At 41.5% G+C, this 15597-nt stretch overlaps 1 protein-coding gene across 1 annotated transcript in view; it reads right to left on the minus strand.

The window, feature by feature from the left end:
* LOC148431376 (uncharacterized) overlaps positions 1 to 15597 on the minus strand; it is a gene marked incomplete at its 5' end in the record, with an annotated part of 63320 nt that overhangs the window by 34359 nt on the left and 13364 nt on the right. Inside the window, 2 exons of the mRNA XM_088466043.1 lie at positions 11176 to 11294; positions 15327 to 15438. Coding sequence (XP_088322169.1) covers positions 11176 to 11294; positions 15327 to 15438 — 231 coding nt within the window. The remainder of the gene's footprint in view (positions 1 to 11175; positions 11295 to 15326; positions 15439 to 15597) is intronic.

Consider the following 15597-nt stretch of genomic DNA (forward strand, 5'->3'; position numbering starts at 1 on the left):
ATGGCTCAGTATGTACAGTATATACAGTATGGCACAGTATGGCTCAGTATATACAGTATGGCTCAGTATGTACAGTATATACAGTATGGCACAGTATGGCTCAGTATGGCTCAGTATGTACAGTATGGCTCAGTATGTACAGTATATACAGTATGTACAGTATGGCTCAGTATGGCTCAGTATGTACAGTATATACAGTATGGCTCAGTATGGCTCAGTATGTACAATATGGCACAGTATGGCACAGTATGTACAGTATAAACAGTATGGCTCAGTATGACTAAGTATGACACAGTATGGCTCAGTATGTACAATATGGCACAGTATGGCACAATATGGCACAGTATGTACAGTATGGCACAGTATGGCTCAGTAAGGAACAGTAAGCACAGTGATGTACAGTGTGGTACAGTATGGCTCAGTATATACAGTATGGCTCAGTATGGCTCAGTATGACTCAGTCTGTACAGTATGGCTCAGTATGGCACAGTATGTACAGTATATACAGTATGGCTTAGTATGGCTCAGTATGCACAGTGATGTACAGTGTGGTACAGTATGGCTCAGTATGTACAATATGGCACAGTATGGCACAATATGGCACAGTATGTACAGTATGGCACAGTATGGCTCAGTAAGGAACAGTAAGCACAGTGATGTACAGTGTGGTACAGTATGGCTCAGTATATACAGTATGGCTCAGTATGGCTCAGTATGGCTCAGTCTGTACAGTATGGCTCAGTATGGCACAGTATGTACAGTATGGCTCAGTATGGCTCAGTATATACAGTATGGCTCAGTATGGCTCAGTATGTACAGTATGGCTCAGTATGGCTCAGTATATACAGTATGGCTCAGTATGGCTCAGTATGGCTCAGTCTGTACAGTATGGCTCAGTATGGCACAGTATGTACAGTATATACAGTATGGCTCAGTATGGCTCAGTATGGCTCAGTATGACACAGTATGGCTCAGCATGTACAATATGGCACAGTATGGCACAATATGGCACAGTATGTACAGTATGTACAGTGATGTACAGTGTGGTACAGTATGGCACAGTATGTACAGTATGGCTCAGTATATACAGTATGGCTCAGTATGTACAGTATGTACAGTATGTACAGTATGGCTCAGTATGGCTCAGTATGTACAGTATATACAGTATGGCTTAGTATGGCTCAGTATGTACAGTATATACAGTATGGCTTAGTATGGCTCAGTATAGACAGTATGGCTCAGTATGTACAGTATGTACAGTATGTACAGTATGGCTCAGTATGGCTCAGTATGTACAGTATATACAGTATGGCACAGTATGGCTCAGTATGTACAGTAAGCACAGTGATGTACAGTGTGGTACAGTATGGCTCAGTATATACAGTATGGCTCAGTATGGCTCAGTATGTACAATATGGCTCAGTATGGCACAGTATGTACAGTATAAACAGTATGGCTCAGTATGACTAAGTATGACACAGTATGGCTCAGTATGGCTCAGTATGACACAGTATGGCTCAGTATGTACAATATGGCACAGTATGTACAGTATGCACAGTGATGTACAGTGTGGTACAGTATGGCACAGTATGTACAATATGGCACAGTATGGCACAATATGGCACAGTATGTACAGTATATACAGTATGGCTCAGTATGGCTCAGTATGTACAATATGGCACAGTATGGCACAGTATGTACAGTATAAACAGTATGGCTCAGTATGACTAAGTATGACTAAGTATGACACAGTATGGCTCAGTATGTACAATATGGCACAGTATGGCACAATATGGCACAGTATGTACAGTATGGCACAGTATGGCTCAGTAAGGAACAGTAAGCACAGTGATGTACAGTGTGGTACAGTATGGCTCAGTATATACAGTATGGCTCAGTATGGCTCAGTATGACTCAGTCTGTACAGTATGGCTCAGTATGGCACAGTATGTACAGTATATACAGTATGGCTTAGTATGGCTCAGTATGCACAGTGATGTACAGTGTGGTACAGTATGGCTCAGTATGTACAATATGGCACAGTATGGCACAATATGGCACAGTATGTAGAGTATGGCACAGTATGGCTCAGTAAGGAACAGTAAGCACAGTGATGTACAGTGTGGTACAGTATGGCTCAGTATATACAGTATGGCTCAGTATGGCTCAGTATGGCTCAGTCTGTACAGTATGGCTCAGTATGGCACAGTATGTACAGTATGGCTCAGTATGGCTCAGTATATACAGTATGGCTCAGTATGGCTCAGTATGTACAGTATGGCTCAGTATGGCTCAGTATATACAGTATGGCTCAGTATGGCTCAGTATGGCTCAGTCTGTACAGTATGGCTCAGTATGGCACAGTATGTACAGTATATACAGTATGGCTCAGTATGGCTCAGTATGGCTCAGTATGACACAGTATGGCTCAGCATGTACAATATGGCACAGTATGGCACAATATGGCACAGTATGTACAGTATGTACAGTGATGTACAGTGTGGTACAGTATGGCACAGTATGTACAGTATGGCTCAGTATATACAGTATGGCTCAGTATGTACAGTATGTACAGTATGTACAGTATGGCTCAGTATGGCTCAGTATGTACAGTATATACAGTATGGCTTAGTATGGCTCAGTATGTACGGTATGGCTCAGTATATACAGTATGGCTCAGTATGTACAGTATGTACAGTATGTACAGTATGGCTCAGTATGGCTCAGTATGTACAGTATATACAGTATGGCACAGTATGGCTCAGTATGTACAGTAAGCACAGTGATGTACAGTGTGGTACAGTATGGCTCAGTATATACAGTATGGCTCAGTATGGCTCAGTATGTACAATATGGCTCAGTATGGCACAGTATGTACAGTATAAACAGTATGGCTCAGTATGACTAAGTATGACACAGTATGGCTCAGTATGGCTCAGTATGACACAGTATGGCTCAGTATGTACAATATGGCACAGTATGGCACAATATGGCACAGTATGTACAGTATGGCACAGTATGGCTCAGTAAGGAACAGTAAGCACAGTGATGTACAGTGTGGTACAGTATGGCTCAGTATATACAGTATGGCTCAGTATGGCTCAGTATGACTCAGTCTGTACAGTATGGCTCAGTATGGCACAGTATGTACAGTATATACAGTATGGCTTAGTATGGCTCAGTATGCACAGTGATGTACAGTGTGGTACAGTATGGCTCAGTATGTACAATATGGCACAGTATGGCACAATATGGCACAGTATGTACAGTATGGCACAGTATGGCTCAGTAAGGAACAGTAAGCACAGTGATGTACAGTGTGGTACAGTATGGCTCAGTATATACAGTATGGCTCAGTATGGCTCAGTATGGCTCAGTCTGTACAGTATGGCTCAGTATGGCACAGTATGTACAGTATGGCTCAGTATGGCTCAGTATATACAGTATGGCTCAGTATGGCTCAGTATGTACAGTATGGCTCAGTATGGCTCAGTATATACAGTATGGCTCAGTATGGCTCAGTATGGCTCAGTCTGTACAGTATGGCTCAGTATGGCACAGTATGTACAGTATATACAGTATGGCTCAGTATGGCTCAGTATGGCTCAGTATGACACAGTATGGCTCAGCATGTACAATATGGCACAGTATGGCACAATATGGCACAGTATGTACAGTATGTACAGTGATGTACAGTGTGGTACAGTATGGCACAGTATGTACAGTATGGCTCAGTATATACAGTATGGCTCAGTATGTACAGTATGTACAGTATGTACAGTATGGCTCAGTATGGCTCAGTATGTACAGTATATACAGTATGGCACAGTATGGCTCAGTATGTACAGTAAGCACAGTGATGTACAGTGTGGTACAGTATGGCTCAGTATATACAGTATGGCTCAGTATGGCTCAGTATGTACAATATGGCTCAGTATGGCACAGTATGTACAGTATAAACAGTATGGCTCAGTATGACTAAGTATGACACAGTATGGCTCAGTATGGCTCAGTATGACACAGTATGGCTCAGTATGTACAATATGGCACAGTATGTACAGTATGCACAGTGATGTACAGTGTGGTACAGTATGGCACAGTATGTACAATATGGCACAGTATGTCCAGTATGGCACAGTATGGCTCAGTATGTACAATATGGCACAGTATGTACAGTATGGTCAGTATGGCACAGTATGGCTCAGTATGTACAGTATGGCACAGTATGTACAGTATGGTCAGTATGGCACAGTATGGCTCAGTATGTACAGTATGGCACAGTATGTACAGTATGGTCAGTATGGCACAATATGGCACAGTATGTACAGTATGGCTCAGTATGTACAGTATACACAGTGATGTACAATGTGGTACAGTATGTACAGTATGGCACAGTATGGCTCAGTATGTACATTATTGCACAGTATGTACAGTATGGCACAGTATGGCTCAGTATGTACAATATGGCACAGTATGGCTCATTATGTACAGTATGGCTCAGTATGGCTCAGTATGTACAGTATATACAGTATGGCTTAGTATGGCTCAGTATGCACAGTGATGTACAGTGTGGTACAGTATGGCTCAGTATGTACAATATGGCACAGTATGGCACAATATGGCACAGTATGTACAGTATGGCACAGTATGGCTCAGTAAGGAACAGTAAGCACAGTGATGTACAGTGTGGTACAGTATGGCTCAGTATATACAGTATGGCTCAGTATGGCTCAGTATGGCTCAGTCTGTACAGTATGGCTCAGTATGGCACAGTATGTACAGTATATACAGTATGGCTCAGTATGACACAGTATGACACAGTATGGCTCAGTATGGCTCAGTATGACACAGTATGGCTCAGCATGTACAATATGGCACAGTATGGCACAATATGGCACAGTATGTACAGTATGTACAGTGATGTACAGTGTGGTACAGTATGGCACAGTATGTACAATATGGCACAGTATGTACAGTATGGCACAGTATGGCTCAGTATGTACAATATGGCACAGTATGTACAGTATGGTCAGTATGGCGCAGTATGTACAGTATGGCTCAGTATGTACAGTATGGCCAGTATGGCACAATATGGCACAGTATGTACAGTATGGCTCAGTATGTACAGTATACACAGTGATGTACAATGTGGTACAGTATGGCTCAGGATGGCACAGTATGTACAGTATGGCTCAGTATGGCTCAGTATGTACAGTATGGAACAGTATGTACAGTGATGTACAGTATGGCTCAGTATGTACAGTGTACTACAGTATGGCTCAGTATGTACAATATGGCACAGTATGTACAGTATAGCACAGTATGGCAAAGTATGGCACAATATGGCACAGTATGTACAGTATAGCACAGTATGGCAAAGTATGGCACAATATGGCACAGTATGTACAGTATGGCTTAGTATGGTACAGTATGCACAGTATGGTAAAGTATGGCTCAGTATGTACAGTAGGGCACAGTATGCACAGTATGGCACAGCATGTACGGTATGGCCAGTATGGCACAATATGACACAGTATGGCTCAGTATGGCACAGTATGTACAGTATGCACAGTGATGTACAGTGTGGTACAGTATGGCTCAGTATGTACAGTATGCACAGTGATGTACAGTGTGGTACTGTGTGGCTCAGTATGTACAATATGGCACAGAATGTACAGTATGGCACAGTATGTACGGTATGGCTCAGTATGGCACAGTATGTACTGTATGGCTCAGTATGGCACAGTATGTACAGTATGGCTCAATATGGCACAGTATGGTCAGTATGGCACAATATGGCACAGTATGTAGTATGGCACAATATGGCACAGTATGTACAGAATGGCACAGTATTTACGGTATGGCTCAGTATGGCTCAGTATGGCACAGTATGGCACAGTATGGCTCAGTGTGCACAGTGATGTACAGTGTGGTACAGTATGGCTCAGTATGCACAGTGGTGTACACTGTGGTACTGTATGGCTCAGTATGTACAATATGGCACAGTATGTACAGTATGGCACAGTATGTACGGTATGGCACAGTATGGCACAGTATGTACAGTATGTCTCAATATGGCACAGTATGTACAGTATGGCTCAATATGGCACAGTATGGCCAGTATGGCACAATATGGCACAGTATGGCACAATATGGCACAGTATGTACAGAAAGGCACAGTATGTATGGTATGGCTCAGTATGGCTCAGTATGGCACAGTATGTACATTATGGCTCAGTATGGCACAGTATGGCACAGTATGTACATTATGGCTCAGTATGGCACAGTATGGCTCAGTATGTACAGTATACACAGTGATGTACAATGTGGTACAGTATGGCTCAGGATGGCACAGTATGTACAGTATACACAGTGATGTACAATGTGGTACAGTATGTACAGTATGGCACAGTATGGCTCAGTATGTACAATATGACACAGTATTGCTCAGTATGTACAGTATGGCTCAGTATGTACAGTATGGCTCAGTATTGCTCAGTATGGCTCAGTATGTACAGTATATACAGTATGGCTTAGTATGGCTCAGTATGCACAGTGATGTACAGTGTGGTACAGTATGGCTCAGTATGTACAATATGGCACATTATGGCACAATATGGCACAGTATGTACAGTATGGCTCAGTATGTACAGTAAGCACAGTGATGTACAGTGTGGTACAGTATGGCTCAGTATGTACAGTATGGCTCAGTATGGCTCAGTATGTACAGTATGGCTCAGTATGGCTCAGTATGTACAGTATGGCTCAGTATGGCACAGTATGTACAGTATATACAGTATGGCTCAGTATGACTAAGTATGACACAGTATGGCTCAGTATGGCTCAGTATGGCTCAGTATGGCTCAGCATGTACAATATGGCACAGTATGGCACAATATGGCACAGTATGTACAGTATGCACAGTGATGTACAGTGTGGTACAGTATGGCACAGTATGTACAGTATGGCTCAGTATGTACAATATGGCACAGTATGTACAGTATGGTCAGTATGGCACAATATGGCACAGTATGTACAGTATGGCCAGTATGGCACAATATGGCACAGTATGTACAGTATGGCTCAGTATGTACAGTATACACAGTGATGTACAATGTGGTACAGTATGGCTCAGGATGGCACAGTATGTACAGTATGGCCAGTATGGCACAATATGGCACAGTATGTACAGTATGGCTCAGTATGTACAGTATACACAGTGATGTACAATGTGGTACAGTATGGCTCAGGATGGCACAGTATGTACAGTATGGCCAGTATGGCACAATATGGCACAGTATGTACAGTATGGCTCAGTATGTACAGTATACACAGTGATGTACAATGTGGTACAGTATGGCTCAGGATGGCACAGTATGTACAATATGTACAGTATAGCACAGTATGGCAAAGTATGGCACAATATGGCACAGTATGCACAGTATGGCACAGCATGTACGGTATGGCCAGTATGGCACAATATGACACAGTATGTACAGTATGCACAGTGATGTACAGTGTGGTACTGTATGGCTCAGTATGTACAGTATGTACAGTATGGCACAATATGGCTCAGTATGGCACAGTAAGTACAGTATGGCACAATATGGCACAATATGGCACAGTATGTACAGTATGGCTCACTATGTACAGAATGCACAGTATAACTCAGTATCTACAGTATGTCATAGTATGGCACAGTATGTAAAGTATGCACAGTATGGCTCACTATGGTTCAGTATGCACAGTGATGTACAGTATGGCACAGTGTGGTACAGTATGGCACAGTGTGGTACAGTATGGCATTGTATGGCACAGTATGGTACTTTATGTACAGTATTGTACAGTATGGTACAATATGGCACAGTATGGTACAGTATATACAGTATGGTACAGTATATACAGTATGGCACAGTATGGCATAGTATGTACAATATGGCACAGTATATACAGTATGGTACAGTATGGCATAGTATGGCATAGTATGGCACAGTATGGTACTTTATGTACAGTATGGCACAGTATGTATAATATGGCACAGTATGGTACTTTATGTACAGTATTGTACAGTATGGTACAATATGGTACAGTATATACAGTATGGTACAGTATGGCACAGTATATACAGTATGGCACAGTATTTACAGTATGGTATGGTATGGCACAGTATGGTACAGTATGTACAGTATGGAAGGTGTTCATGCCACAGATATGTTGTAGGACTGGCCAGTACAGATACTATAAGCATAACAATAGCTTTATACAATACAAAGAATCTCAGTATTATTATTATTACTAGTATTCTCTGCAAACCCAAAACTGAATGATGGCTAAGGGCTCTATGAGTGCAGCATGACCCTCGCTAACAATGTCGCCCATTGGACCTGCATGCCAGTCCGACGGGCAATCACAGACAAGGCCCGGGAGCACGCATCGTGAGTGACATTGAGGGTACACTGGGCCTGATTCAGCAAGGATCGCAAGTAAGAATTCACTCACAATTGGCTGATGTTGCGTCTCTGCGCATATGTGTGCATCTCAATGTACGTGCGCGAGCCAGTCATTGCAATCAAGTAAGGGATCACATGGCATACGCAATTAGCATGGAGATACCTCTGATGTTGATTGACAGGAAGTACCATTTGTGGGTGGTGACGGGGGGTGGTGGGGCATACACAGCCATGCCTGGGTGTCTGAACGGCGTTACAGGGGTGTGCATAATTAAGTTGTGCAGTGGAATACGCAGCTGTATGTCTCATTGTACACAGGAAGCTGCCACAATCCTGCGGCTGGTCAAAGCTACCACAGTCTTGCGTATGGGTTTGATGGTTCCCAATGTTTTTGCTAGCCTGCGTACTGATCCAGCATAGAGTAAAGGGAGGTGGGCTGCTTTATGTGGTGCTGGGCATCTGCATCTTGTGTTGCGATTGCCGTGCGTATGCATTCATTAACATATTGTCGCAGCGGCCAGGTACGAGCAATCTCTTCTTTGCGATCCTTGCTAAGTCAGGCCTACACTATGATATGTCATCCAATGCAGCTCTATCGGACGACATATCATCTAATGTGTACCCAGCATTACTGTAACCATATGGGGCAACATTTCCCCTGAACACAGAAAGAAATCATATTTTCCCAGTTCAAAATAGATTAGTCTCAATATATAATAATGACTAGTTGCCAGTGAGAGGCGTACTGTATATTGTAAGGGCCTCCATGGTGTCACTATCACCTACTCTACTTCTGTCCATCCTGCCACAACAGTAGACCCATCCGATTCTGATTCCACCCATATGCCACTTGTTTTGTGGGCAGGAAAGGAGTTTATGGCATGGAAATAGGATTACACACTGTAGGGACATAGGCATTGATACACAAGTAAAGGTGATACCTATAGCATATTGGCCCAGCCAGGAATATCAGCCTGGGGTAAATGGGATGTCTCAGATGTAGTTAAATGTCAACAACATAATGATGATAGTAGAATGCTGACAAGACAGTCATGATATTTAGAGCATTAACTGTGTTGCCACTGTAAGATTAATCATAATGTTAAAGCAAACAAAGGTAAAGCACTTAATGGTAAAGCACATAAAGGTAAAGCACATAATGGTAAAGCACATAATGGTAAAGCACATAATGGTAAAGCACATAAAGGTGAAGCACATAATGGTGAAGCACATAATGGTAAAGCACATAAAGGTAAAGCACATAAAGGTAAAGCACATAAAGATAAAGCACATAATGGTAAATCACATAATGTTAAAGCACATAAAGGTAAAGCACATAATGGTAAAGCACATAAAGGTGAAGCACATAATGGTGAAGCACATAATGGTAAAGCACATAAAGGTAAAGCACATAATGGTAAAGCACATAATAGTAAAGCACATAAAGGTGAAGCACATAATGGTGAAGCACATAATGGTAAAGCACATAAAGGTAAAGCACATAATGGTAAAGCACATAAAGGTGAAGCACATAAAGGTAAAGCACATAATGTTAAAGCACATAAAGGTGAAGCACATAAAGGTAAAGCACATAATGGTAAAACACTTAATGGTAAAGCACATAAAGGTAAAGCACATAATGTTAAAGCACATAAAGGTAAAGCACATAATGTTAAAGCACATAAAGGTAAAGCACATAATGTTAAAGCACATAATGGTAAAGCACATAAAGGTAAAGCACATAATGTTAAAGCACATAATGGTAAAGCACATAAAGGTGAAGCACATAAAGGTAAAGCACATAATTGTAAAACACATAATGGTAAAGCACATAAAGGTAAAGCACATAAAGGTAAAGCACATAATGTTAAAGCACATAATGTTAAAGCACATAATGTTTAAGCACATAAAGGTAAAGCACATAATGTTAAAGCACATAAAGGTAAAGCACATAAAGGTAAAGCACATAAAGGTAAAGCACATAAAGGTAAAGCACATAATGGTAAAGCACATAATGTTAAAGCACATAAAGGTGAAGCACATAATGGTGAAGCCCATAATGGTAAAGCACATAATGGTAAAGCACATAAAGGTGAAGCACATAAAGGTAAAGCACATAATGGTAAAACACATAAAGGTAAAGCACATAATGTTAAAGCACATAATGGTAAAGCACATAAAGGTAAAGCACATAATGTTAAAGCACATAATGGTAAAGCACATAAAGGTGAAGCACATAAAGGTAAAGCACATAATTGTAAAACACATAATGGTAAAGCACATAAAGGTAAAGCACATAAAGGTAAAGCACATAATGTTAAAGCACATAATGTTAAAGCACATAATGTTTAAGCACATAAAGGTAAAGCACATAATGTTAAAGCACATAAAGGTAAAGCATATAAAAGGTAAAGCACATAATGGTAAAGCACATAAAGGTAAAGCACATTATGTGAGGAGAGGAATGGAAGCAGCAGGAAACCACAGACTGAGAGTTATATAGTGGGGGGAGAAAGGTCCCCAGCAGCACAGAGTATATCAGGGCATGAATGATGTGTCAGTGAGGACAGAACAGCATGTGACAAAGGCAATGAAATGATGTGAGAAGGGGAATGGAGGTAGCAGGAAGCCACAGGTATAGTGGGAGGAGCAGGGTAGAGAAGGATAAGAGAGACAACCAGGAAAGCTGTATCAGATTACAACATACAATCAATCATCAAAATACCGATAATGAAGAAGGTCACCCGGTGACACGGTGTGTTATTATCTTGAACATCAGGTAACAGTGTAACTTTCCATGGTGGGACATTCAGAGCGAGAGACACAGCTTCCTGGAATGCTGACCTGTAACAAGACATATGCTAATCTGAACATGAATGGAGCTATCATTATTTTCTGGGGAGGGCTAGATGTAATATGTATGTTATATCTAAAAATGAGTGTCCGGTTCTCTGAGAACCTGACCCACACGAACTTCCAGCTCCGAGGTGAAAATCGAGCTAGGCTCTAGTGCTCCCACGTGACTCGGATCTCAAACCAAGGCAAAACATCATCCTCCCGCTGTCGGATTCTCGTGGGTTTTAGATTAAGTAAAGGTCCCCGCAATCGGCTCCATTTTCACAATGGCTGTAGAGAGAGAAGCCAGCAGACATTGTCAGTCACTGTCAGTCACTCAGTGTGTGTGTCCAGTCAGGGTCTTGGGCTGAAGGCTGCTGCTGTGTTGTCCATAAAGGGGCTTAGGCTGCAGTATATAAAGGGGGGCTTCCTTCAGTGGGTGCTGCAGCTGCTGTGTCACTTGTCCTGTCCATTAACTGTGGCTGCTGCTGTGTTGTTGTCCTGTCCATCAGGCTAGGGCTGCAGTCCATAAAGGGGTCCTGTGTTGTCCAGGGGGGTGCTCTGGGGTGCTCTTCCCAGTTTAAAAAAGTGCTTTTTTTTGTGTGTGTGTGTGCGTTAGCAACTTAGCTGCACTATTATTGTACAGTGACACTGACACAGTTTATCGTCCACGTATTTGTGACTCTGCAGTTGGTCTGTCCGCACTTGGCAGGGGTGCTTTGTTGTCCATCAAAAAGGGGTGCTATCTGTGTTGTTCATCAAGGGGCTGCTCTTCCCCAGTGTGAACAAAATAAAATTAACAATATCAATACATCAATCCACAAAAACAAAAAAAATTTGTATGTGTTAGCAACTTAGCTACGCTATTATTGTTTGCTGACACTGCCAGCCAGATTGCAGTTTATCATCCACGTATTGTGACAACTAAAAGTCATAGCACAGTGTGTTATTCTTATTCATAAAATATAATCTTGTGACACTGTAAGTGGTAGTGCAGTGTGTTATTCTTATTCATAAATAATCCTGTGACACTGTAAGTGGCAGTGCAGTGTGTTATTCTTTTCCTATTGATAAAAGTCTTGTGAGTTTGTCTGTAGATTATTGATACCACAGTGTAATATTTAAAATTGGTACAAATTGACATGTGTGCTGTACCCAACTTCATTCGTGTTGGTTGATATGAATAACGATCAGTTGAGACTTGAGAGGAGAGCAGGAACCACATACTAGTGCTGGAGCTGCTGCCAGTGCCATCAGTCATGACAATACTAGTATATCTACATCATCTACTAAAGCCAATGCCTAAGGGCATACAGGGCTTAATTAAGGGCATCTAAATCAAGAACCAATCTTTTACAGTGGTAAAGAAGAAAACATCAAAGGGAAAGTTAGCTGCAGAAAGTCATAACATTTGGCAAGATGCCAGTTTCACCACATGAAGTGGCAAGGAAAGGCTAAGGTTTTGGCCTTTATTTATGACTGGTGGATCTCCCACTTATGATGATGTAAGCACAAGTGAACATCCTGACATAGAAATCAAGGATGCTTCTGTAGAAGTGCACCAGGATGAGCAGGATATTTGTGTGGCTGACGCTAATGAGGATGTTGATGATGAGGATGTTGATGAGGATGTTGTTGATGAGGATGTTCTTTGTGTAAATTAGGCACCAATGGATGAACAGTTGCTGCCCATGATAAGGAAAAGCCCATTGTCATGCCTGGGTACAATACAAAAAAACTTGGTTGTGTTGACTCATCTGCATTACCAGTGGAATATTTCTGGGGAAGTTTAGTTTTTCTCAGCAGATGCACTTGCTGGAGAAACTGAAGGAGAAGCCACCACTGCATCACGTGCCACTTGAGCTGACAATTTGATTACCAACAGCATTTTGCATCTCTTCAGATCAGTGTCTGTTGGGAAGAAAGACACAATGGGGTAAGTTTACTAAAGTGCGGGTTTTTAGAAGTGGAGATGTTGCCCATAGCAACCAATAAGATGCTAGCTATTATCTTCTAGAAGGTGCTAGATAAATGTAAAGTAGAATCTGATTGGTTGCTATGAGCAACATCTCCACTTCTAAAAACCCGCACATTAGTAAATATACCCCAATATCTTCATCCATTCTGGGATGAAAATCCACTCCCAGCAGCATCAGCAGGCATAGTGCTCAAGTACAGCGGCATTTTGGAGGCCACTAATTAAGTTTTTTTTAGTGTCCCTGTACAGGTTGGGAAATGCTTTTCTAGTAAAGTTGAATCTTTGCAAAGGATTGTTTAACAGTCAATTGTTTTTTGAAAGCACTACTATTAAGCTGCCCACACATCTAAAGATTATCTGTCCAACCAGCCAACTAGTTGATTGGTTGGAATGAAAATCTGGTAAGGTATGGAAGCAAATGATGATCAGTAATTTGCTCCTAAATGCCAGAAAACAGATGAAAATGGTCGTTCAGACAACTTTGTTAAATGTTTGATCTAAAAAATTTGTTCAAACAACAGTTTTTGCCCATTTTCCGGGGTTTGGGAGCAAATTGCTGATTGTTATTTGCTTTTATACCTTACCAGATTTTCATTCCAACCAATCAACTAGTTGGCTGGTTGGACAGATAATCTTTAGATGTGTAGCCAGCTTTAGTCTTCCTGGTCCCCTTCTGGGATGAAAATCCACTCCCATCAGCAGCAGGCATAGTGCTCAAGGATTCACTAGAAAGAAACATCGTAAGACTTAAAACTTAAATCTTAAATCTTGCATTTGCTCTGTTCGGCTTGTCCACATATCTGTGGTTAAGTGGACAATGGGTACAATGGCATTCTTGAAGGCTAATAATTAAGTTTAATATCCCTATACAGGTTGGGAAAAACTTTTCGAGTGAAGTGGAATCTTTGCAAAGGATTGTTTAACAGTCAATTGTTTTTGAAAACACTATTAGTAGTCTTCCTGGTCCCCTTCTGGGATGAAAATCCACTCACAGCAGCAGCAGGCATAGCACTCAAGAATTCTTCTTGGGCAAGGACTGATGTGAATGAGTAAAATATTTTTGTAAATGCCTCCCCTCCTCCCTCATAAATTTGCTTTGGAACAAAAAAATTAATTACTACCAATCAACCCTTCCTGTCCCTGCCTTCAACTACATACATACCCCAACTCCCTCAGACCTCTTGAATAAAAAAAATTAATTTGTTTCCTGATGTGCCATATTGGAAGTTGAACTGCCATGTGTTTCTGCCACCCACTGCTGCCACTTCACTTAGTCAGACAGCTAGCTTGGTGCCAATTTGGGGCCTAAACTGTATGAAAACAATATTGTGAAGTGGTCAAAATTGACTGGAAACAAGTGGAATTAATGTTATTGAGGTCAATAATACTGTAGGAAAAAAAACAACAAATTATGTGATTTTAACAGATTTTATAAAAATGTTTTAAGAAATACCGATCCAAAAAAAAACACGCAAGGGGCAGTTTGGCAAAACCAAATCCAAATCCAAAACGCAAGGAGATACAGATCCAAAACCAAAACACGGGGGTCGGCGCACATTTCTTGTTATATCAGCTGCCATATCGCTTTAAAAGCAGTGTAATTGGGACATCATCTGGCTTCCTGTTCTGTGGATGCCTCGGCTAATGCCCGGTAGTGTGGAACTGTCGCCTCCAGGGCAATGAGTAACTCTTATTTATAGCTGTCGCTGTGGAAGCTGAGCGATACTCAGCTACTATGTGTAGGCACAAAGACCACATTTAGAGTATATAGAGGTCTATTTACTAACCCTTGGAGATAAAGTACCAGCCATCCAGCTCCTAACTGTCATTTTTCAAATGCAGCCTGTGTCATGGCATGGTGATCTCCATTCACTTTATCTACATCCAAGACTTAGTAAATAGACTGTACATTCTGATCACCAATACAAATGGCCTCTATATTATTCCTTAAACCTTAAGCCCTGCCATCTATAACGCCACTCGTATCAAGGCTAAGGATATAGCCGAGAGGGGTGATATTTTATATTTCATTCTGTATATGTAAATCAATTCATTGTGCTTACCTGTTAAATGGTGTCACCTTCTGGAGCAGTAACGATGTGACAGGGACATCAGGACGGATGGGCGAGGAGAGTTCCAGGTTGTCCCATCGTAATGTTATCCTCCTCCCGATGACTAACACAACAGAAGGGAGACTTGTTATAGAAGTGACCTCTCTTAGGATTAGTTACTAAATGTAGCACTAGAGCGTGTGTACACAACTACAAAGATCAGACGTGGCCTGTGTCAGTGCACCTGCTCCTCTTTCCTTTGCTTGTGTCTATGTAGTAGTAT

This window comes from Taudactylus pleione, unplaced genomic scaffold (assembly GCF_031769625.1).
Source record: "Taudactylus pleione unplaced genomic scaffold, aTauple2 ptg002354l, whole genome shotgun sequence".
NCBI lineage: Eukaryota > Metazoa > Chordata > Amphibia > Anura > Myobatrachidae > Taudactylus > Taudactylus pleione.